This window comes from Leptinotarsa decemlineata, unplaced genomic scaffold (genome assembly GCF_025532065.1).
Source record: "Leptinotarsa decemlineata unplaced genomic scaffold, Ldec_3_MD MMD2_tig00000882_RagTag_RagTag, whole genome shotgun sequence".
In the NCBI taxonomy this organism is placed as follows: Eukaryota; Metazoa; Arthropoda; class Insecta; order Coleoptera; family Chrysomelidae; genus Leptinotarsa; species Leptinotarsa decemlineata.
In genome coordinates, this window is record NW_027412556.1 from 14,790,001 (window position 1) to 14,815,133 (window position 25,133).

Below are 25,133 nucleotides of genomic sequence, written 5' to 3' on the forward strand. Positions count from 1 at the left end.
GTACAATTTGTTTTTCTCTTACTGACCGAGACTCCGACCGTTATACCTTTTTCGACGTGGAAGGCTCGACCATGTCTCCCATTTTTTGAGTAGTTTGAGAACGGTGTAGAAATATAATTATGTAATGCTTAAACACTTATTAGCACTATTATTTTCACCAATTGTTATCACAACACGTCGATTGCTGACTAACTTAACTGTAAAACGTACAATTCTCGCTGTATAATTCACAAACCAATGATATGCTCATGGCTGCAAGTGCATTAGTGAGGACTGCAACGATGAGATGGAAGTTACGGTAGAGTGACAAAGACAGAAATATCGTTGCGTACAGCGTTGCCACTAGTTGTAATAAATATCTAACACTATACAGAAAATAATGAATTTTAACTGATCAGTAATCAGGAAATGTATAAGTATTACTCATTACAAGCTCATTACTGATTTTTGTTATAAATAATACCTTTTAATCGTACTAGTATTGTGTATTATCTATAATTTGCCACAACCTACAACTCTACTGCTTACTATATTTTGATTCTGCTATAAACTGGTAACGTAAAATTTAGATATGACAGTGCGCTTTACTCTCAATCATTATTGGTTTTACTATAGAGCTGATATTGCATCATTGGTAGATAGATATGCCTTCTTTAAATCCGAACTGCTGTTCGGATATTATATTAAATTTATTCATAAATTCTATTAGTCGATTTTTGAGAGTTCTTTCAAAATTTTTTCAAAATTCGTAATTAATGAAATGGGCCTGTAGTTAGAAATACATTTTCTATCACCCTTTTTAAAAATCGGTGTAACTATCGCTCTTTTGAATCCATCAGGGCATATACCAGTGTGGAGAATGCAATTTATCAGATATACAAGTGGTGAAGATACCAAGGTGTTCATTTTCTTTAGAAACTCTGCAGTTATTCCATTCCAACCAGGAGCCTTTCCACTCTTAAGTTCGCTTATTAGTAATTCTATTTCACATCTAGTTGTTGGTGACAAATAAAAGGAGTTGCTGATTTTTTTTCTTATTGGTTTCTTTGTTTTTGGTATCCTTATTTGTTTTGCAAGAGACTCTCTTACACCTACAAAAAATTGGTTGAATTCATTTGCTATATCATTTGCATTTGTGAGCACTGTATCTTTTGATATTACTATTTGGTCAATTCTTCTTTCATTTTTTTGATTTTTCATTTCATTAATTATTTGCCATATTTTTCTAGAGTCGCTTTTACTTTTCAAGATTTTTATCTTATAAAACTCAGCTTTTCTAATCCTTATTAATTTACTAACATACCTTTGAAATGCAAAGAACTCATTTTTGATTTCTATACTTTCAGGATGAGACTTGTGTTTTCTATGAGGAAAGTTTTTTCTGTTCATAGAATTCACAAGCCCCACTGTGATTCATTCCTTTCTTTTTCTATTTTTACTATTCAGTTTAATTGTTTTGGTATTTTTTTCGAGAGTGCCTTTTATTACATCGGTAAGATATTTGAGTAGTACATTAGGATTTTGTAACTGATAGAAACTACTGAATTCGTGGGCAGTTAAGTCCTCAATACATTTTTGGTAATTGATTATGCTTTTGACATCTTGAGGTAAGTGCTCATTCTTTTCTAAAAGTGGTATGACCGCTACTATTGCCTTGTGATCAGTTATGAGTGTTTCCAGGACAATTGATAAACATTTCTTTTCAAAATCGTTTCTTTTGCTCTTAATGAAAATATGATCTATACAACTTGCAGACACACCCTGTATACGCGTGTAGCTATTTATTAGTGCCCTGAAACCAAATTCACTAAAATTGTCAAGGTATGAATTAACCTCATCATTATCTACCTTAAAATCTATGTTCATATCACCAACTATTAAATGATTTTCAACTTGAAAAGTTCTAGTTCTATGCAGGTAAATTTTTAATTCTTTAATAAATTGATCAGAATCTATTTATTGATGGTGGCCTATAAATGGCAGTTATTAAGATTTTTTCGTTTTTATTAATTTGAATATTTATTTCTAGTACCCTACATCTGTAAATAGATACGACTTCACATGTATAACTCAAAGACTTTTTCACATACATAACCACTCCATCATTCTTATTTATATCTCCTTCGTTGTACAATAGGTCGTAATTGTTTAGTTGGATGAAAGAAACGTCATCCATTTTAAACGTTTCTGATAGTATTATGCAAACAAAATCTTGATTTATTTGACTCAAGAGTATTTTCATCTCATCAATATTTTTATTTATACTTCTTGTTTTGGTGAAATACTTTCAAAGATTTGCAATATTCGTAAGAATCTACAGTGTAATCGAATTCAGTAATATCATATTTTCATTGGTTATTACAGGTTGATAATGAAAATTTTGAATGAAATTATCCATTACGCTGGAGCACAGTACAATAATTAAAAATGTAAAAAAAAAATATGAAAATTTCAATTGAACAGAGTTATGAAAAGAAAAATAAAAAAAAAATTCAACTGTGTATGTGAAGAATTTTTGACGTTTCTTGGAGGATTTTCTCTGGATGGTTTCCTTGGCAGGGTTACTTCGGGAGAGCTGATTTCTTTTCTTTTATTAGCACGATCCTGTTGGAAGGAGAATGAATGGGAATCCGATTTCAGATTCTGCAGTGTATATTTTTTATCATCCACTATCAAAAGATTTTGTCTGATAGATGCTGTTTGTCCGTTTTTTTTGCCAGATTTAAATAGGGGCGTAGAGCTTTGTGTGTAGCTTGATCTTCCGCACTCAGATCGTTGGTAATGGATAGACCTGTACCTTTCAGCTTTGAGGGATTCTTAAATACTACTATTTTTTTAAGATAGGACAGAAATTCAATTTTAAGGATGGATTTCTCAGTATTAGTGGCAATATAATAGATATTGTTCAAGTCTGCTGGAGTGAGTTCAATGTTGAGTATGGTGCTTATATGTTCCAACGCCTTCAATTTGTCAGAGATTTTCACTTCAAAAATGATTATATTATTTTTCCTTCAATGAGTGCCTAACTTCAACACTCTGTTCCTCAAAGTAACAGTTTCTTGCTCCACTTGTGATATTCTAATATTATAGGATTCCAGATCTTTTTTACCTCGGTAAGTAATTGTTGATGATCGTCAGACTTTTTATCCAATTTGATCAGCAAGTGATGTAGGTCAGCAAGTGTTCCATCTCCCATCGTTGTCGACTGAATATTGTTTGATTCCGTACCAAAATGTAAAGTGAAAGTAATGGAATTTTGTTTTTCTGTGATAGGGTTATGGTTTTTGTAATCACGGGTTTTTTGTTCGTTTCAAATCAGGGTCGACAAAGGCGAGTTTAATGGAATATATTATTTTATATTTAGTATTACATGCACTCCCACCTTATATTATTTATTTTTTATAATCCTTATGGTGTAACTTCGCAGGCTGACCATTTGGGGAGAAGTCTGATGTTGCTAACTATGTTTTATTTTGATTTACAACACTATTTCATAGAGCACAAATTAAACACGTCTGTATTCGACTACACTTCGAATTTGTGATCTTTTAATTAAATTTATTTCATTACCATCTATATTTGATTCATATTTCACTCGGAAATACATCTGAAATTCATAATTATTTTAAATTTCTTTTATTACAGTTTGAATCTACCGCTACTCTTTTATTAGAGTCTGTATATTAACCTGTCTATTAATTCACTTTTTTTCCAGTTACTTTTAAATTACGTCATGCAAGCCAACGCTTTGATGTTACAACTTTGTTATCCTTTACAATTGCAAATTTTAGTTTTGCTCTAGAAACATTTTCTTCTGTTAAAAACATTCTTTTTTAATTGTACTTTACCATATGTTTATATGAGGATTAGGCAGTGTTTGTCCCTACCGAACTAATAGCGCTGCTAGTGAGTGATTTTTTGTACTTCAGGAAAAAGGTTCATTACACAAGAGAACAGAGTTTTTGTTACATAAAATATTATAACTAATATTAAACATTTTTGGGGTGCTGATTTTAGATCTGAAGTCAGATTTTTTTGTACTAGCCAATTTCATAGACAATTTAAATATTGAGTTGAAATGGCCATTCCATTTCAGATTGAATTCAATCACTAGTCCAAGGTAGTGAATAAAGAATTTTAATTGTATACCTTTTCCGCAGGCCGGCAACCTGACTCAATCACGTCTTAAGCTCGTCAAGAACGTCAACAACCATGGCGTCTCTCTGGCGATCCAGAAGAAAGGCGTCAGCGTCGGGGTGCTCGCCCATTCACCCAAGCATCCAACCCCCCAGCAGCAACAGACAAAGGCGATCCTCAAGGCGACCATAACGGGCATAAAGCCTCTGCCGTCTCAGGACAGTAGTAAGCCGAAGGAACAGGTCAAGACAACCAAGCTGATTCCAGCGGAACCGTTGAAGGTCATTCAGCCAGCCACTCCAAGCAAGACGAAACAGGCGCAGAGCACGCTCTCGAAGACGCCACAGCAGAGTGCGGAAAAGAAGCAGAAGACGCCCGCCAGCAAAGAAAAGGTCGCCCAGGTTAAGGAGAAGGCTGTCGTCAAGAAGAAGGAGGAGCCGGCTACGGTGCAGCCGTCGCCAAAGCCTCAGGAGAACATCAGGTTAGTTTAAATAGGAACTTGAGCAATTCTTTCAGTTCATTCAAAATGTATTATTTTATGGAACAGAAATCACTGGCCTTGAGAATCAGTGTAAATAAAGTCAACCTGGTGTTTTTCCTTTAGGTTATCCAAAAGAAAATGTTGATGAGGCAATAAATTTGTAGTGCTACACCGGATATAAAGCCATGTTGGTGTTCATTTATTATGTTCTGAATGTGAGTTTTTTTGTTATCAAACAGACCAGTAACTTGGGAATTTCAGATTGGATGGTAGTTTTTAATGTTTTCTCTATCTCCAGATTTGTGGATTGAAGTTAGAAAACTTTGCTTTCAGAATTCTGGAAAGGTTCCGATGGATGAAGAAAGATTGAATATTGTTTATAACGGTTTTGCTAGAGTGAATTTGCAGTTTTTTAAAAATTGTAATTCTTTTAATTCCATCCTTTCAACACCTGAGAACAGTTGAATTGAAGATTCATTTCAAAGATGGTTTCCAAACCATTGTCTTTAAATTTGAAATCTAATTTTTTCATGTATTTCTTTCAGGGAAAACGTACAGAAAACAATATTTGAACAATTGACCAGCAGACTAAAGGCAAATGACGACCTGAAGTTGTCCGAAGAGGAGGTCAAGACTATATCTGCCAACATTGAGACACAACTGTTCAGATGTTTTGGCGATACAGGTCAAAAGTATCGGAACAAGTACAGGAGCCTGATTTTCAACATCAAAGACGCCAAGAACCAGACATTGTGGCGCCGGATATGCGAGAAAGCAATCAATCCTTATGAATTGGTGAGTAACAGGACGCAGGGTTTTTATTAGGAGAGACAAAGAAAGCTCTTGTTGAGATGTGTGAGAAAATTGATTTCATTCAGGCTAGTTTTGATGTGTGAGAAAAGTGGTTTCATCAGAAGAGGCAGAGGTCTAATTCTGCGTAGAAAGTGTTTCCATTAGGTCTAGTTCTGGTTTCTGAGAAAAGTATCAGCAGTTATATCTCTAGTCTAGGTGCGTGGAAAAAATGTTTCTATCGGGAGAGTCAGTATTCTGGTTTGGGTTTGTAGAAAGTAACTTCTCATTATGTCTAGTTTTGATGTGAGGAAAAACGGTTTTCATTAGATCTAGTTCCGGTGTGTTCGAAAAATATTTTCATCAGGAGAGATAGAGCTCTAGTTCTGGTGTTTGAAAACTATTTTCATTAGGTCTATTTCTGGTGTGGTTTCAAAGTGTCTTCATTAGATCAATTGTACACTAGAAGTTTCAATTTTTCCTATAAGCTTAAAAATACATTTTTACAGGTCAGGTTGTCACCTGATGATCTTGCAAGTCAAGAACTGGCGCTCTGGAGGGAACGCGAAGCCAAACATTCGCTAGATATGATAAAGAAGTCAGAATTGGAGTTGCTCAACTGTAACAGGCAGTACGTCTTGAAAACCCATAAAGGTGAGTTTATCAGTCATTTTTCGCCTATTGAAATGTCCGATAGCTATTTTATTCCTTACATAAAAGTCTTCATTCTATTACAGGTGAACAAGTCGTCGAGGACGATAGAGTAGATAAGATCGACAATACCGAGGTCATAAAATCACTGACTGAAGGCGCACCTCTGGATTCTGGCGAGCTCAAGAAAGACCTCTCGAAAGATAATGAAAAGAAGAGTGGTACGAAGAACAAAGAAAGGGATCGTGATAGAAAGAGCGGCAAGGACAAAGAGCATCGCCTTCACAGGTCTTCTAGTAAAGATGATAGGTAAGTGTTTACAATAATGATTTTTCGAAGCTGTAGTTGGGAATTGTTAAGAAAAATATACATAGATACTTCATTTAGTCACGATTCAGTAGGTGATGATTTTAAAATCTAAAAAAAGGTAGAATACTTGAAAAAATAATTCATGCAAATGTGAAGAGAGACAAATTAGCAGAACCCACTGGCCTTAAAATGAATATTAAAATTCAAAGTGGTTCTAATAATAATAATAATAATAATAATAATAATAATAATAATAATAATAATAAGACCTTGGCTTATCAAAGCGCCTGACGTTCGCTTTTCTCAGGTCGAGTGGGCTGAAGTCGGAAACTGAGGGGTTCATCATGGCTTGCCAGGATGGTGTCTTTAACACCTTAGTCTACCGCAGTCGCGTGATGGGTATAGAGGTTCCTGACACAAGGTGCAGGGCCTGCCGCGAGGCGCCCGAGACCCTAATGCACTTGCTATCAGCATGTCCAGCATATGCGGTCTCGGCCTATATCCATAGACATAACGCGGCCCTAAGGGTGCTATATTATCATCTACGGCACTCCTACGGTATTGACGAGACACCGGTGTTGCCCTACGCTCCGGGGGATATTGAATCCGTTGTGGGGAACGAGAAGTGCCGAATTTATTGGAACTATTCGTTCCCCACCCTCAGGCTCATGCAAGCTAATAAGCCTGATGTAGTTCTTCTCGACCACCAGATCAAGACGATATTTGTCGTGGAGTTTTCAGCTCCTGGCGAGACGAATATCGTCAGAAAAGAGGAGGAAAAACGGATAAAATATCGAGATTTTCTCTTCGAACTCCGCAGACTCTATCCAGATCACTCTGTCAAGATGGTCGTTCTGATTGTTGGAGTCCTTGGTGGAATGATGTCTTCTCTACTCTCGAATCTCAAAATCATACCGGCTTGCCGCATTAAGGCAGAAATCTTAGCCGCACAGATGCAGAAGGCTGTCATTCTTGGCTCACTGCGTTTGCTCAGGGCACATGATTCTCGGACCCAATGATCACTTACCCCACGGTGTGGGGAGTGGTCATTGGTTGATTATGCTGGCGCGCCCTCCCGAATGTATCGGGGCTTCGGGGGATAGGGCCTGACCAGCGCACACTACGGTGAAAAAAAAAAAAAAAATAATAATAATATTTATTGATTTCTGTATACTCTAGTTTTCATCTTTCACATGCTAGTTTTATACTTGATAATGGGGTAAAATCCGAAACCGGTCGTAAAAATAAAATAACTTGTGGAAATTGGACAAGTCTTTTTATTCATTTCATTTAAGTGATTATGAATTTTTACAAAATGAACGAGTCATCAATCACGCATATTTGATTAGATATAGACTAGAAGAAATTGTGTGTTTATAATATTTTTGAATAAACATTTGGACCACTTGGGAGAAATATTGGGGATTTATGTGATGTAAATTTTACACCCTCAACAAAGGAAACAATTATTTCACAAAAGTTATTGATATCTTGCGTGTTTACACCAACTGTATTAAAACCATTTTGAACTGCTTTCAATTTTCACGAGAAATAGCTACATTATGATTACTATCCAGTAATTTATTATTGGTATTTTTACTCATTCTGTTAATGTTCAAATAAATGTTTAATTCATTATTAAATCAGAAACAATCACATATTTGTATATGTGAAACGATCACATATATGTAGAATCTTGTATACTAATTGAAAGCTACACTTGAATGAATAAATGAATGAATGATAACATTTCTTCTGGGGACAGGGATCGCAGTAGAAAGAGATCAAAGAGTCGGGACCACAAGCACAGCGAGCACAAGAAACATTCGAAGTCGAAAGATCACGACAGAGATAGGTACCGGAAGTCTTCGCACAAGACGTCAAGACACAAGAAAGATATTGTCTCTTCGACGGACAAGCTCGACAAAAAGTCCAAAGAAATTCTCGAACAGCTGGTTGACAGCAAAATCGTCCCTCCACTTGAAGACAGGTTGTGGAAACACGTTCCGCAGGATGATATTTTACCAGGTAAGGGTAAGTGTATAATGTCCTTTCTATGATTCCTGTTTTGATTTCGGTTTAGATGGGGAATTAGTTTTCTGATTTTTGTCAAGAAAGAAAATGGCCCAAGCGAAGCTCTCTGGCATACAGAGACAGGCTTGTCTGGCTATAGTGGTGCCATCAGTACCACACCGTTAGCGGCCATGGAGATCCTTCTAGATCTACCTCCTCTCCACATTTTTCTATAGAGAGAGGCTAGATGGACTGCATACAGACTTGTGCACATTGCCAATTGCACAAATCAATTTAATGCAGAGTGCAACTGGCTGTTGGTTGACACAGGAAGTCACAGCGTTCTGGAAATGACCTCTGACTTCATGCCTCCAACTTTCAACTATGAACTGCTTTATAAAGTACTATTCTCGAATAAAGAGGACTGGATCCTCCGAGAGAAGGAAATATTAAGAGCAGATAGTTGTTGGTTTACTGATGAATCAAAAACACCTACCGGTTCTGGTGCAGGTGTTTTTAGTCACAGACCCAGGATAGAGGTATCTACCTGCCTAGGAACTTATGCAATTGTATTTCAAGCGGAAATGTATGCTATTGAATTGTGTGCGGAGAGATTGGATAAATCCAACCTCACACACAAGTCAATAAAAATATTTTTGGACAGTCAAGCGGCATTGGAAGCTCCTGGCTCCTACCGAGCAACGTCTAAATTGGTAGCAAATTACCAAAAACGATAGGAAGACTCAACAGATTTTCTCTGGTCTGGATTCCTGGCCATACTGGCCTGGAAGGCAATTAAGCTGCTGACTCCCTTGCAAAGGAGGGTGCTGCAAGCAGCTTCATCGGACCAGAACTTGTCATTGGCATCGCTTTAGGCTTTGCCAAACAAACTTTGAACACCTGGATGGCAAGAAGATTCATGGACTTCTGGCAGAATCTTCCAGGATTGGCTCACTTCAAGGCGTTTATTCACTCTTCGAAGCTTGATACCAAACAGATCTTGGACTACCGTAGGGATGATGCAGAGACTCGGACTGTCGGAAGACAGTGTGTGTCGCCTCTGTTTGGAAAATGATGAAACAGCAGAGCAAATACTTTGAGCCTGCCCCGTTGGGGACCGAATCAGGCAGAGCCGTACTCTTACCATCTGACCTGAAAGACCACTTACCATACAAACTAATCGGAATACAAACTATGAGGAAGCTATAGAGGAAGTTGAATGAATTTAGGAGGAGAGTATCAAGAGATGAAGGAGGGTGAATTGGGAACGAAAGAGTGAATAGAGAGTAAAAAAAATTATACACTTGAGAAAGAAAGATATAAAAGAGAGTTGAAGCAAAACGAAGAATCTTAGGGTTTTATTATTGAAATTGGGTAAGACTGTGTTGTCTTTTCATTATCTAGAATAGTTATTGAATCTCGTAAGTTCAGCTTCACACTAAAATAAGACACACAGTTGTACATAAAAAAATGAATGTTCGAAATGAAATATGTTTTAATGAACGTTAGTGTTAATTTGAAAAGATATAATATCTGTTTGCAAATAAAAAAAAATATTAAGAAGTAAATTCAAGCAAATAGCCATTGGGATTCCATTTTTGCATGTAACCGGAAAGTCACGATGTTTTCACAAGTAGTTTACTCAATTTTATTTTTCACCGATGAGGTTGTTATAAAAAACCTCTGAAAAAATAGTTTGGAATGTAGGTATGTGTGAAAACGACATGTGGCTCCATTTTCCTAGTGAGAATAGAAAAATTTTAGTGAAATTAAAGAGGAAGAAAGGATAAAGGGAGATCAATTATGAAGTGAAAGAAATGCAAATGGAAAAATCAAAACAGGGTAATAGAGATATTATTGAAGCCTTTTGTGGATGGGCGGATGATTGAAGATTTTTACCAAAGATGGTAAAAAATTTTACAATTTTATCACATTATTTCATAATTTTTTCAGAGCAGTGCTCAGTAATTCTATTTTTCAAGTGATCACCAAGAGGTAATTTTGTTTTTAGCAATAGAGAGCGACAGCGATCATGAACCTTCATCTACGGTGACAATCCCGACACCTCCCCGAATTCCAGAGAACGACGAGTATACAGGAGGTCAAACACCGGAAGGTGAAAAGAACCGTAAGTATTTAAAGACATATTTTTCATTTCGACTCAATTCATTCACGGACAATAGATGACCATACGGTGAAACAAGTCATAAAGGATTTGAATGCTAGTGAAGCTTTTGATTTAGATATCATTGACTGCCAAAGAATGTTTCGAGGAAGCTTTTTCTTCTAGTTTGTTCCTGAAAGTAACATGCTTTCATCCTCAATTTGAAAGTCTCCCATATTTTTTTGTGTAACGATGGAGAAGTATAAAGCCAAAACATTTCTTTTCACAAGAAATTACTTGCACTCTATTTTTTATATGCGAATAAAAATACCAATAACATTTGTATTATTTTCCAGAACCGATATCGCCCGACAAAGAAAAAGACTCTAGTGACTTCAGTGGTAGGAGCACTCCTCCTCCCCCTAAATCGAAATCTAGTGAGATCTGGCGAGGAATAATCAACATGATCGACGTTGCGCAGATTTCCATATCGGCACACGAAGTTTCTGGTGAGTACCTTTGACATTCGAGGCCCAGAATTTTGTTTCTATCAATACCATATTTTTCTTGTAGGTGATTGTTCCGGTTTAGGCAGGGAACTGTCCAGCAACCTCGACATCGTTGGTCGCATTTCACCGGACACAGTGTGGGACTACATCGGTAAGATGAAGTGCTCGAACAGCAAGGGCATATCGCTGATCAGGCTGAAGGCAACCAACGTCGAAGAGAAGATGCCCTACCTGGCGCTCTATAGCTACCTCAGCAGTAGAGATAGGTTGGGCGTCGTTAAAAGTTTGAACAAGGCCGTCAAGGATTTTTATATATATCCGCTGGCTCCTCAGAAGCCCATCCCACAGGTGTTGTTGCCGCTCAATGGACCTGGTAAGGGCAAGACTATTTTTGAATTGGTTTGACATTTTCTGAATTGTACCGAGGCTTGCGAGAGTTACAGATTGGAAAGAATATATTTTATTGTTGATTTTGACTTTATCATTTCAATAGCATTTTATAGTACATGTATTTTTGTCTTATCTATGTTCAGATTTCTTTTGACTTGTTTTATATCTTTTAGATCTTTGAAACAAATGAAGATTATTATTATACCGGTAATCGGTATGATTTTTTTGCGGAATTCTGGCGATTATCAAGATTTTTTTTTAACACTGACGTCTTCAACAAAGGTTTTTTTCGCAGAATTCTGATGCTCATCTCAATTTTTCTGAAAATTCTGAAGTTTATTGCGAGTTTTAATAAAAATTCTTGCATTCATCACAATGTTTTGAATTCTGACAATAATCACGATGTTTTGAATTCTGACATTAATCACGATTGTTCTAGAATTTGTGATGCTTATAACAGCACCGTTTTTATTCAATATTTAAGTTGTGTTATACTAATATTGTTAGTGTTATCAACATTTTGAGTAGAATTATATTCTTTCATACAATTTATCATTTAAGATAATGACCTTCTTCTTTTCTGAAGTACCACTGTATTTTAAACACAACTTTTTCAATAAGAATGCACCGTTCTTTGGACAATAAAATTTCTTCCACTTATAACGATTTTCTTGGAATTCTGACGTTTATCGCGATTTTTCAATCAAATTTGTGACTTAGCGTAATTTTGACGATTGTCAGAAATTTTTCTTGATATTTTAACTTTTATTACGAAATTTTCACGAAAACTCGTACTTTTTTAACAGGCGTTTACAACGATTTTTCTCGAAACTCCGACATTCATAAAGAGTTTTTCAAAATGATTGCGTTCGTCATGATTTTTTCTCAAAATTCTGACTACCACTATTGCTCTAAAATTTGTTGCGCCCAAATGGTTTTTTTCCCGTAATTCTGACGTTTATAACAAGACTTTTTCAAAATTTAAACATTCATAATGTCTTTTCTAACAATTCTTTCATCTATACCTTTTTTTCTTTCCAAATTGTGACGTTGATCACAATTTTTCTAGAATTCTCTTCTGACGTACGATTTTTTCCCGCAATTATGACGTTTTTTCCCCGCAATTATAACGTTTTTTTTCCGCAATGATGACGTTTTTTCCCCGCAATTATGACGGTTTATCACGCAATCATGACGGGTTTTCCCGCAATTATGACGAGTTTTCTCGCAATTATGACGAGTTTTCTCGCAATTATGACGAGTTTTTCAAACAATTATGACGTTTCCCCCCTGCAATTATGACGTTTCACAATCATGACGTTTTTCCCGCAATTATGACGTTCCCCCCCGCAATTATGACGTTTTCCCCCGCAATTATGACGTTTTTCGTTAATTTTTCTCAAAATTGTGTCCTTTCACGGAATTTTGACAATAGTCACAATTTTTTTTGAAACATTGTCGTTTTTTCACCAAAAATTTTTTACCAAATTTTTTTTACCAAAACTTGTACAATTTTTCTCGAAATTCTGAAATTTATTATGAGTTCCTAAAATCATTGCAATCATTCTTTTTTTTTTCCAAAGTCTGACATTTATTACCACTGCTTTAGGAATTATTATGCTGAAACTTTTTTTTCCATAATTCTGAGTTTATTACAAGGTTTTCTCGAAATTTTAACATTCATATTATCTTTTTTAAAAACCCTTCGGTTTACCCCTTTTTTCCTCCAAACTGTGACGTTGATTACTATTTTTCTAGAACCTTTTGTGACATACGATTTTTTTTCTAATGTTTATTTTTCGAAATCCATGCGTTCATCATGTTTTTTTTTCTCATGTTTCCGACGTTTATCATAGTTGCTTTTGAAGTTGTTGAGCTCACACAATGTTTTTCTTGTAGTTCTGACATTTACTTTGAGTTTTTCTCAAAACTGTAACGTTTATACGTGTCGGAATTTCGAGAGTTGTCTCTGAATTTTCAAATTTCCAAATTATAACGATTTTGATTAAAATTTTGGACTTTATTAAGGTTTTTTTATTGAAATAGTGTGTTTATCGCGATTTGTCCGGTAATTATAATATTTATTAATAAATAATAAAGTTTGGATATTCATCTATAAATAAAAAATCATGGAAACTCTTTTTCATGCTTTTTCTGAAAGTTCCAATGTCGTACGTTATGATTTTTCCCAAAATTTCAACGTGTATTACAAATTTTTTACCTTTATCACCTCTTTTTCCTGGAACTGAAATCATAAAATAGGATAAAAGGAATTTTCCCTATTTCAAGGGATATACAAGTTATCTTGGAATTGAAATTTTTGTTAACGACTTCAAATAATGTAGAAAAGTAGAAAGCTTCAAACATTTTTTTCTCAACACAAATCTTCAAAAATAATCCTTTTTCAATAATTAATTTAACAGGTAGTCAATATTCAAAAGTTCATGTTGAAAAAATATAAACTGTGACTACTGACATCTGACTTTATGGATCAGCATTGACAGATGCTTTCCGACAGTACAAACAAAGTTTTTTATTAATAACACAATGTTTTCTTGTGAAGGTTTTGAAGAATCCAGACCTTCCCTCCTGCTCGGCATTATCGTGCGAGACAAGAGAAAACGACCCTATATGGATTCTCTGATCATGCCTTCGCCGATTTCCCAATCAAAAAAATTAAGAGTGGAAACGCCTCCACCTTCCTTACCGGCAGTTGCTGTTCCAAGCGTTCCTGAACCGCCACCGCGGTCGTATACCCCGCCCCCCGCCAAAGACCCTCGTCGGAAACTGCCTCTCATGTTGCCAACGGTCGAGACCACACCGACAGCTGACGAAGGTGAGTGACATTTGTTTTTAATGGTAATAATAATAATAATATTTATTTATTTGGTTGAAAAGTACAGTTGACAGAAATCAATACACAATAAACAAAGAAAATGTCAATTATAAAAGTAAAAGTAAATGTAAAAACATATAAATGTGAATAACTACATGTAACTATATTATAAGTCACTCAAAATAATATAAACAACACAATAACACAAACAGTGATAAACATCCATAATTAATAAAAGTAACATATAAATATAAAAATATTAATGTAACTAGTGATAGACCATTAAAAAAAACCAATAAAATATAATCAACACACAATTTCTCAAGTATTGAAAGTAAACACTTTAAAAAATGTGCTAAAGCTCAAGATCTCAGGTTAGTTGATTGGTGAATTCTTGAATGTCGTAACAAGTCCCTTGAAGTAGCATTAAGATTTCATAACCTAAGAAGTGGACTGGACTGCTCGCAGAACCGTTAGTATTTTTGTTATTAAACTTTTGAATCTAATAAAATCACTTTTCCCATATACCAACCGAGTCGACGTCAACATGAGTTGATTTCAAATGGTCCCAAATTTTAACTCAAGATTATTGAAATCCAGCTCCCATTTTTTACAGGCTTATGTTTGGCTTGCAGTTTTTGTTTATATGTTTGCTTATGTCAAATGTTGTAACTATGGTATGTTCAGAAAGTACGGGGAAATTTTCAATTTCACTGGTTGGAGAGTTATGAAATTTTGTTTCATTATGTAGGTATACATAATCTGTGCCCGAAGTATGATAACATTTTCAAAAGTATTTTTTGTTTACTTTGTCTGTGCCAGTTCTAAGAAGGTTTGAGCTCGACGATTTTCGTTTATTAATACAAATTTTGGGTAAAAAAAGTAAAGTTTACCAAAGTCTGTGAAATGTTAACAAAGCCCTCTTGTAGTCTGTTATGAGTGAAACATGAGTCTACGAATGTTATTAATCGTTTTCAAGACGGCTGTGAAGATGTTAAAGATGAGGAACGCCCCAGCACATCAAAAACTGATGAAAACATGGAAAAACTGAAAAAAAAATGGTTTTGAACGGTAGCCAAATCACAACTATAAAAGTCGCTGATGATTTGCGTGAAGCAACCCGAAAAAAACGCCCGGATTTGTGAAAAAAATGGCTATTGCACCACGATAATGCACCTGCTCACACTTCATTGCTCGTTTGTGAATTTTTGGCCAGTAACAATGGTATTACGATGCCCAGCCTCCATATTCTCTAGGCATGACTCCATTTCATTAGCATAGATTGGACATTAAAAGTGCATTGCTGAAAGAACTGAAGGTTATTCCAAGGATCTAGTTTGAGAAATATTTCGAGGATTGGTAGAAGCACTGGCACAAATGCATAATATCTGTTGGAGTATATTCAATAATGTAGATGAATAAATGAGTATTTTTTTCAAACAACGTGTTGAGTTTGTATACAATGCATGATTAGCTAAAGGCCTAGTTTTTTTGTTGTGCATCTAAATGATAAGGGTTTGGTGAAAAGAATACGAGATATAAAATGACGTCTCTCTAAGTACAATATGGCGATCTCCCAAAGATGGGGGGCTGTTTTTTTGCATCCCCATGATATGAATATCAAATGAAAGGGCCAAGGGAAGAAATCAAAATGGCAGAAACAAGATGGCCACCGTACCAATTCGAAAGAGTTACAGCTTGGCAAAGGTTAGGACAATGTAGCAATGATTCAATGAAATGTACAAAGAAAGAAACGTATCCAGCGATAACTGAAAAATAAAAGTGAAATAGTAGAAAAAAACATTTTAAAACAAGCTTTTGTCTATATGATTTTATTATCAGTGTGTTTTTTGACCTGTCAAAAGCATTTGACACGGTATCAACTAATTTTGTGTTGACCAAATTAAGTGTGCTTGGTTTGCCTAATAACATAGTACAATGGTTTAAGTCTTACTTGAGTGGTCGTAGCATAATTGTAAAGCAAATAAATTCAATGTCTAATGAACGCGAGGTTAGATTGAGGGTTCCCCAAGGCTCTGTTCTTGGTCCCCTATTGTTTTTAATTTTTGTCAATGATCTGTCGGAATATATGAGTGATTGCTATTTAACTATGTTCGCTGACGACACCACCATTACAGTCGCTGGACCTACTACAGATGATTTGCTAACAGGAGTTAGACTGATTATAGATCAGTTCACAAGCTGGTGTGAGCGTAATCGTCTAGTTCTAAATACCTCAAAGTCGGTATCGATGAGATTTTATAATAAAAGTAGGGGTACCATAAGTGAATTAGCTCAGTGCGATAATATCAATATCAATGCAGCAAACGAAGTTGAATTTTTAGGAACAATTTTGGATGAAACATTAAGTTGGGATTAACACATCGATAGTGTCTGTAAAAAACTAAATAAAGCATATTTTGCCATCAAGCGAATGAAAAACTGTGTTGACCAACAAGGTCTATTGGCAATTTATTTCGCTATGGCTTATTCCCATATTTCACTCAACATAATGTCTTGGGGTTCTGGTAGAGATTTTAATAGGATATTTGTAGCACAAAAACGTATTGTAAGATTGATTTTCAATATGGAATATAGAGATAGCTGTAAACCGATATTTGTCAGAATGCAACTATTATCGGCACCATCAATTTATCTGTTCAAATGTGTTAATTTTGCGAGAAAAAATCTGTCCACTTTTGCAACCAATGCATCATCCCACAATCATAACACGCGGCATGGTAGCTTATTGAGAATACCAGCCCACACCACATCTAAATTTAAAAACTCTCCCCAGTATAGTGCTATTACGTGCTATAATAAACTACCCAACTTTTTAAAAAACTCCAAATCAGACAATATTTTTTATAAAAGTACTAAGGAATTTTTTATTGAAAAATGTTTTTATAATGTACAAGAGTATCTGGATGGCAACTTCAGCTGAGTTTTATTTTGTTTAGTATACTAACAAACTCTCATTGAGATTTTAAACTTTATATCTTATTTACTTGCTATATTTTAAATGTATATGTTTAGTATAAATAGTACCTGTTGACATACCATATGTACATATTGTACCTCAGTGGCTAAATAAATTATTATTATTATTATTATTATTATTATTATTATGATCTTTCTATATCGAATATTGCCTAAAAATCAATTTTGTGTTTTTCAAAAAGTTCTATGAAAAATACATGACAATTTTTTTCATAATTATAATACTTAAGGAAAAATTTGAGAAAATCCGAAAGTTTGAAAAATTGTCTTTCAATAGTGGGGAACCTCACAGCGGACTTGAAATATTTGGTATATATTATCTGACGAACAAAGAGAGACAGACTCAAATTTTCATCAGATTTATGGAAACGAATTGAAACTACTATCTGGTAGTTTGGTCTCCATATTCGGATAATTGATAACTATTAATGGTTTCAAACGATTATGGACTGTAAAATTGAAAACACTACTATTCGATTTAGGATTGATAGTGTTCACACTACTTTATTGTCTCAAAATCAGATATTAAAATTGTGAAAAATAAACATGTCAGGTTCTGTATCTGTAGAGTAATGAGGGTGAGTGTGAGCCCACAGTACTTAGGCCACATGTGACCCATTGTACATCCTCCCGAGGAGTTGGCCTCCTAGGTCATCGTCCATTCTGTCCTTTCCAGGAAGATGGACAGGTCATTAGGAGACATCTCCTTTATATCGGCAGGTGAAGGCCAAGACTCGCCGAACACACACTCTCTTTGGCAACCTTGAGGTGCCTCACGGCAGCCTTCGTGAAGGTTTTGGAAGGTGCAGCGACATTATTGTTGTTGCACAGCTTCTTCAATCATCTTGGGGTTTCGTCCATGGAGGTGCTCAAGTAAGGGCGCTGCAGGGGCGCCGGTTCCTTGCCTTTATTCAAGGCGGAACTCTTGCGCAGAAAGTGCCCTTGCTGTTGGAGGTGGAGTGGGGGAGGAGGAGGATGCACTTATAGTTGCTGCCACTCCTGCCTCGTTCGCTCTTTTTCTCCTTTTGGCCTCGGCGCCGCAAATACGCTTACGCCTTGGCCTTTGTCATATATCACGAGGTGATCTACCATGTTCAGCCTCATTCCGAGCGGTAGATTGGGATGGACATTTCTGTTCATCCCCAGACACCGCCATATATTGAGGTGAGCATTTCTGTCCAGCCTCGGGATTGTATTTATCAATACAGATAAAATAAAGGTTATTTGTATTAACAGTCAACAAATTAAATTTCATTTCATCTTCATTTTATAGACACGTCCAAACCTTAACCCAAATAACTAAAGATAGATGATAGAATAATTTGTAGTCCTGGGAATATAATCGAGGTTGACAATGATTGTGATATGGGATATAAATTTTTGAATTTATTTATTGAATTAGGATTCCCTAATATACAGGTTAGCTCACTTAAAATATAATATAATCAACAATTTATATAAATAATACAACTTTATATACATAAATAATTTGAACAGAACAAAAAGGAATTTTTCAATTTCCATTATGAATAATATATTTTAATAGTTCGCTCTTGAAAATCTTTAATGATAGAGTAGATTTAATTGAATCAGGTAAATCATTGAATTGGACAAAACCTTTAAAAAATAAACTGCTCATACTATTTCTTGTATTTGTTCTATTTATATGAATGTGACTGTTGTGCCTAGTAGAATGGTGATGAATGTCCTTATTGAAAGTTATTAATGATAGAAAGTATGGTGGGATCATTTTATTTAATATTTTATAAATGAGAACCATGGAACAATAGAATAAATAATCTTTTGGATACTGAGAGCCATTGTAGAGCAGATAGCATGGTAGAAATTGGTGTATATATACCTATTATATTTTAAAATTATTCTCATTCCTCGATTTTGTAATTTTTGTATTTGTTGCACTTTGTTCAAATTAAAAGAGAATAAAATAGATGCACAGTAGTCAAAATGGGGTTGGATTATTGATTTATATACCATAATTGTTGTATCTGTTGATAAGTTATTGGCGATTCTTGAGAAGAAATATAATTTTGCAATATTTTTTTCAATATATTTGAAGTGGTCGTCGAATGATAAGCAATTATCAAGTTGAAATCCCAAATACTTCACTGATGTTACTATTTCTATACGTTCTTCTTCAATTTTTATATTTATGTTGTTTGTATTTATTTGATCATATTTGAATTCAGTAGTAATTATCATTGCTTTTGTTTTTTTAACGTTAAGTTTCATTTTATTGGTTTTCAGATATTTTTCTACTTTCTCTAGAACTTTATTCATTCTGCCAACAGTTTCTTCTAAATTTGCTCCAGTACAGGCCGATAAGGTATCATCTGCAAATAAGTTGATGAACTCACAGTCTGTAAATAATTGAATATCATTCAGATACAGAATGAATAATAGGGGACCAAGCACACTACCTTGTGGCACTCCAGTGTGATTTGTTATATATGATGAGAAATAATCGTTCACACATACTCTCTGTTTTCTATTTGATAGATAATTACTTATCCATTCATAAACCATCCCCTCAAGCCCATATCTTCTCAGCTTCTGAAGCAAAATACTTCTATCAATCGTTTCAAAGGCCCTTTTGAAATCTAAAAAGACAGCTACAACATATTTACCTTTATCTGTTTCATAAGTAAATTTAGTTAATGATAACTGTAGTGCTGTTTCACAAGAATGTTTTTTTCGAAAACCAGATTGATTGCTAAACATGATTTGATTTTTGTCAATAAACTCTAATGATTGATTATATACTGCTATTTCTAAAACTTTCTCTATTGGCGGTAAGGTATTTATAGATCTAAATTCACTTGCTTTTATAGTGTTTGTAACTTTAGGTATTAGATCAAGATCTTCAGATGATGTGGTGCTGCAGGTTTTTCCGGGTTTTCCTGCAGCTGAAAAAGCAAATGCGCCACTGGAATCAATGAAGTCGCCCCGGAGCGCCAATTAATTTTTATTGTTGTATTTATTTTATTTTTATCATTGTTTTAACACATTGTAATAATTTTATAAATATATGGTATGGGTATAATGGTACTTATTTTTAATAATTCGGGCAACTGACCATTCTGGAGCGATGTATTGATTAAATTGAGGATTGCATGACCAGCTGTTTCAAATACTTGCTTTAACATTTTAGAATTCAAGATTTCATGGATACTACATTTATTATCTAATGGCCCAATTATATCATTCAAATCTCTTAAGGTAATCAATCTGAAGGAGCTGAAGGGCAAATATAAATTATTATTCAAATTGAACCATGGTTCGGAATTCTGAATACCTAGGACTATATGTTGGATGCTTTTTACAAAGTATAGGTTGAAAGTTTTGGCCAGGTCAGGTTCACCTTTTTTAGTACTTACTACCCCTTCATCTTCAAATTGGATTAGGTTAGGAAGTCTATGATCATTACTATTAACAAGGGTTTTTAAGGTTTTCCACATCAAATGAGAATTATTTTTGTATCTGTCTATTTTGTTATGATAATACTGAACTTTCTTTATTTTCAATGAGTTAACCACATCGTTTCTCAATTTTTTTAAATTTTTTATAGGCTTCATCCTGTTTCTTAATTTTGATAGAAACTTCATTGTCAAACCAAGGAATATTGTTTTTCAACTTACTTATTTGTATGGGTGAAATACTATTGACAATATTTAAAGAATATAAACATATATGATCGACATACAAGATTAAATACATTTTAATGATTGATTTGATTTGATAATTGGAATGATTTTACTTTTCAGATGAGCCTTACAGTCCGGAAGACTCTGATCTGGATGCCCCAACACCTCGCCCGCAGCCAATTCTGAATATCCCAGACTCTTCCATAGCAGAGCCTACCATACCTCCACCTACATACCCGTCTCTGCCAAGTACGTACCACCCATTTTATAGATATTTCGGAGTTATATAAAAAATTGAAGTAAAATTTCATTGTTATTACATTATTTATTTTTAGGTATATCTGGAAATCTTCCTTCGACAACGTTTGAAATCCAGAGGCAGATGGAGGAGCTAAACAAAAAGATTGAGATGCAGAAGTCTGAGATTACAAGCATGACACAGAATATTGTTTCCGCTTCTTCAGAGATCGGAACTTCTGCCTTGGCAAGCATAGCGTTGCCTAGCAACCTGCAGCAAATACTGGACAGCATCAAGACGATTGGAGATGTAAGTCCAGTTTTATTTTTGATTCACATAAATTGTTTCAAAATTATTGTTAAAAGGAAGAAAATTCACAATAACGTCATTAATGACCTCTCATTATTTTTGACCTCTTGGTTGAATTATCACAAATTCTTTATTGTTGACATCTAAGAACAGAATCATGAACAGAGCTTTTGATTTTTGAAGAAAATTATTAAATACCGTCAAAATACAAAATTTTTAGGATTTGTACATTGATGAAAATCTCTGTTGGAATACTTATATTGAGATGATAAAAAAAAAATCGTGCAGTGTAGATAGCATACCATCAGCAATATTGAAAAAAATTCAGAGTACATATGTGAACCCTTGGCAAACATAATTAATGAAAGCTTATCAACTGGTATATATCCAGACGACCTTAAAATAGCTGAAGTAGTTCCTGGCTACAAGAAAGGTTGTAAGACATCAATAACTACCGACCAATATCAATTACTCCCGTCGCCTGGTAAGATATTTGAATGTGTGATATATAATAGGCTCATCTCATTTATAAACTTAATATTGTGGATGTCCATCAATTTGGTTTCATATGAGAAATATCCACCAAATTACCGATATTTAATGCAGTTAAACAAATAATAGAGAATGCTGCTAGCTAAAAAACCTTGGTAGGCTTGTATTATGACCTCTCAAAGACCTTTGGACACGGTAAACCACGAAAAACTCCCAAATAAGCTGGAAACGTATGGTATAATAAGATTGGGTTACGAACTCATTGCTAGCTTAATGAATTTACAAAGTCATTATATATCTAGAAGAATCATAATTAGGCAGGGTGTACCTTAGGGCTCAATCCTTGGACCAATATTCTTTCTGCTATATGTGAACGACTTACCCAAAGCTCTGTATCTAAGTAGTGTATACCAGTTCGCAAATGACACATCAGTCATTATCACAGGAACTAATACATCAGAACTCTCAACCAAAGCTTCAGCCATGTCAAACAGATGCCATATGTCAGCCCAAAGCTTTGAATCTAGGTAGTGTATACCATTTTGCAGGTGACATATCAGTCATTATTACAGAAACTATTATAGCATATAGTTCTCCACAGAAGGAACCTAAAAATCTCATAGTCGTCCAGAAGTTTAGAAGTTCAGTCATTTCTTACTTGAGACATAAATGCTACTATTCGTTTAACTGCTGGCTAGATTGAAATTTGTCACGAAAATCATTGATAAAAATAGATATGAGAATGCTGTTTATCATGAATATTTTCGAAAAAAAAAACTCTTTACTTTATATAATTCTCAATTGTAACTTGACAATGATGAAACAATAATGTATTTTAATTTGAAAGTTTATCCATTTGTAAAATCGGTACTTTTTTAGGATAAATGTTAATTAACTTCTCGAAACTTTGAGTTTTGCTGTGTCCTCTGTTGATCGTATTGCAATAAAAAAATTATTATTATTATTAGTATCAATTTTAGGAATACTATTTAGGGTTAGAAAGGTAATTTATTTGAAATATCTCAAATGTTTCTTGTTAGTCAGTGGGCTATGCTTGAAGACTGGCAGTATTTTTTAAATGTTCAAGCCCGTCTCGGATATACCTACACAGTAGGCATATCCTCTTTCAGTGAAATTTTCTGTGAAGATTTCTGCACTGACGCCTGTCAGATATAATCCAACGCCGTTCGTGGTATTAGCAAGTGGAGTAGTTGTTTTCTGATAGGCGTCAGTCTAGTCAACCTATTGTGTAGGTATATCTGAGACTGGCTTGAACATTTAAAGTTCATTGCTTTAGATTTGTTTACTGCCTGTCTTCAAGCATAGCCCACTGACTAATAAGAAAGTTTTTCTTACTTATTCAGAGGAATCGGGCACATTTCGGATATGCCGTTGGTAAGTACCTCGTCCACTAGATGGAGTGACATTTTTGTTGTTCGCTCCAACTTAAGACGAGGAATGAAATACTCTGAAAAAAGTTCGATTTTCAATCGATTCGATTCATTTTTTCTTGGATGCACTGAAAAACGTTCGATGCATAACACAAAGCCGCCGGTTAGTTTTTGGGGGCCCCTATGCTTAAATTCAGTTAGGAATAGTCAGATAAAACAAATATTCGATAAGAAAGTAAAAGCACCTAAAGGCTGACTTTCGACCAAAAAAGAGGTCAGATGTCAATCTTGCTGAAGTGCCCATCAGCAATTTGAGGATCGCTCGGAGAGCGGCGGTGGATGGAGTGGCGTAATAGGTTCTCCTCGCTTAATAGCTGGGGGGGAAGCTTCTACTTCAGGGCACTCAACCCGGGAGGGGGCATGTGGGGGGATTTTCAATTATGGAGTATCATTGACTTTAGGTCGATGATGGCTACTATCTTGCACTGACGAGTGGCTAAGGAGCCCGAAACCGGTCTACAAGTGTGCCAGTTCCAAAATTGAAGGTTGGCTCTTTCAGTTGTATTGCCAATTGAATATGAAGAAAATTTTCTGTGAAGATTCCTGCACTAACGTCTGCCGGATATAATCCAACGCCGTTCGTGGTATTATCCAGTGGAGTAGTTGTTTTCTGATAGGTGTCAGTCCATTCAACCTACTGTGTAGGCATATCCGAGACAGGTTTGAACATTTAAAGTTCATTTCTTTAGATTTATCTCAAATGTATTTGATATATTTCAACGTATAATATTTAATTTCAATTTAAAGAGAAATGAAAATTTCTATGTTTCGTCCATATAGGACGAAACTGCAGTAATGTTAGTTACAATTAAAAGTGGTAAAAAACATAGAAATTTTCATTTCTCTTTTCATTATGATCTCCTACCACGTAATAACGGCTACATCCATCAATTTATCAATTTCAATTTATTGAACAACTAATTCATGAAAGAATAATTTTGACTCTATTACTTTGTTCAAAAATCGTGAGTGAGAGTGAGTGTGTGAGAAAGAAATAAGTTTTGAATGAAAGCAATTGAGCTATTTTGAACTCTTTATGCTTTTTTAACTTGATTGATTGATTTTTACTCAATTTCAACATTCACTTTAAAATTATATCTGATTTATTTCTTACTATATTCCATATTTGTTTTTGTTTTTGACGGTAGTTCAAATGTTCAATTTTTTTGGATGTGTGGTTGTTTTTTAGATTTTATAAAAATATTTCTTCATTCTCTTGTAAGTTTAATTCAGGCTCTAGAACTACTTTTTTTTTCAGACGACAGACGCCCCTCCACAACTACCCAAAGAGTCTGCGCAGACGGACCTCACCATCCCGCTGATGATACCGAAGAGCTTCTCAAGGCCTCTGGGAGGGAGCGGGCCGAATCAGCCTCCCCCGTCGCAGTACCACCACACGAAACCGCCGCCGGACCTTCCCAGTGACACAATTCCGCTCAACTTGCCGGTCAAACCAAAAATCAAACCAGCTTCAATCAATTCGCCCCTCACTGAAGAAAAAAGTAGCGTACTCAGTTCCTTAACAGAGGAGGAGTTGATTAAGAAGGCGGCTGAGATGCTCGGCGAGGATGAGGATTCGATGAGCAGGAAGAAGCGAGGTGATAGGTTGTTGGGGACGGGAGGACCGCCGCCGCAGAAGAGGTCCAAGATGGAGGAAGTCATTTTACCTCCCGTGCCCGGCATGGAGGACGGTCAGCTGTAATGGAAGCGGTAATCGAGGGGGATAATCGAGAGAGAAGCGGGAGAGTCGACATGGTGAGTT

At 35.3% G+C, this 25,133-nt stretch overlaps 1 protein-coding gene and 1 long non-coding RNA gene across 3 annotated transcripts in view; one reads left to right on the plus strand and one right to left on the minus strand.

Annotated features, from left to right (window-relative positions):
• The window catches only part of LOC111503687 (uncharacterized), a 55,350-nt gene that overhangs the window by 29,159 nt on the left and 1,058 nt on the right, over positions 1-25,133 (plus strand). The window contains exons 9-20 of one of the 2 annotated variants that reach the window (XM_074175069.1): positions 4,161-4,618; positions 5,164-5,413; positions 5,917-6,061; positions 6,145-6,367; positions 8,133-8,401; positions 10,392-10,508; positions 10,841-10,993; positions 11,058-11,366; positions 13,947-14,219; positions 21,002-21,130; positions 21,217-21,428; positions 24,630-25,126. In XM_074175069.1, coding sequence (XP_074031170.1) covers positions 4,161-4,618; positions 5,164-5,413; positions 5,917-6,061; positions 6,145-6,367; positions 8,133-8,401; positions 10,392-10,508; positions 10,841-10,993; positions 11,058-11,366; positions 13,947-14,219; positions 21,002-21,130; positions 21,217-21,428; positions 24,630-25,073 — 2,982 coding nt within the window. In that variant the 3' untranslated portion in view covers positions 25,074-25,126. The remainder of the gene's footprint in view (positions 1-4,160; positions 4,619-5,163; positions 5,414-5,916; positions 6,062-6,144; positions 6,368-8,132; positions 8,402-10,391; positions 10,509-10,840; positions 10,994-11,057; positions 11,367-13,946; positions 14,220-21,001; positions 21,131-21,216; positions 21,429-24,629; positions 25,127-25,133) is intronic. The other variant, XM_074175070.1, reaches the window with a different exon arrangement.
• On the minus strand, positions 2,304-3,526 carry LOC141482176 (uncharacterized). The gene is made up of 2 exons (XR_012465389.1): positions 3,110-3,526; positions 2,304-2,643 (listed from the first exon to the last, which is right to left on the minus strand). It is a non-coding gene; the product is annotated as an uncharacterized lncRNA (long non-coding RNA).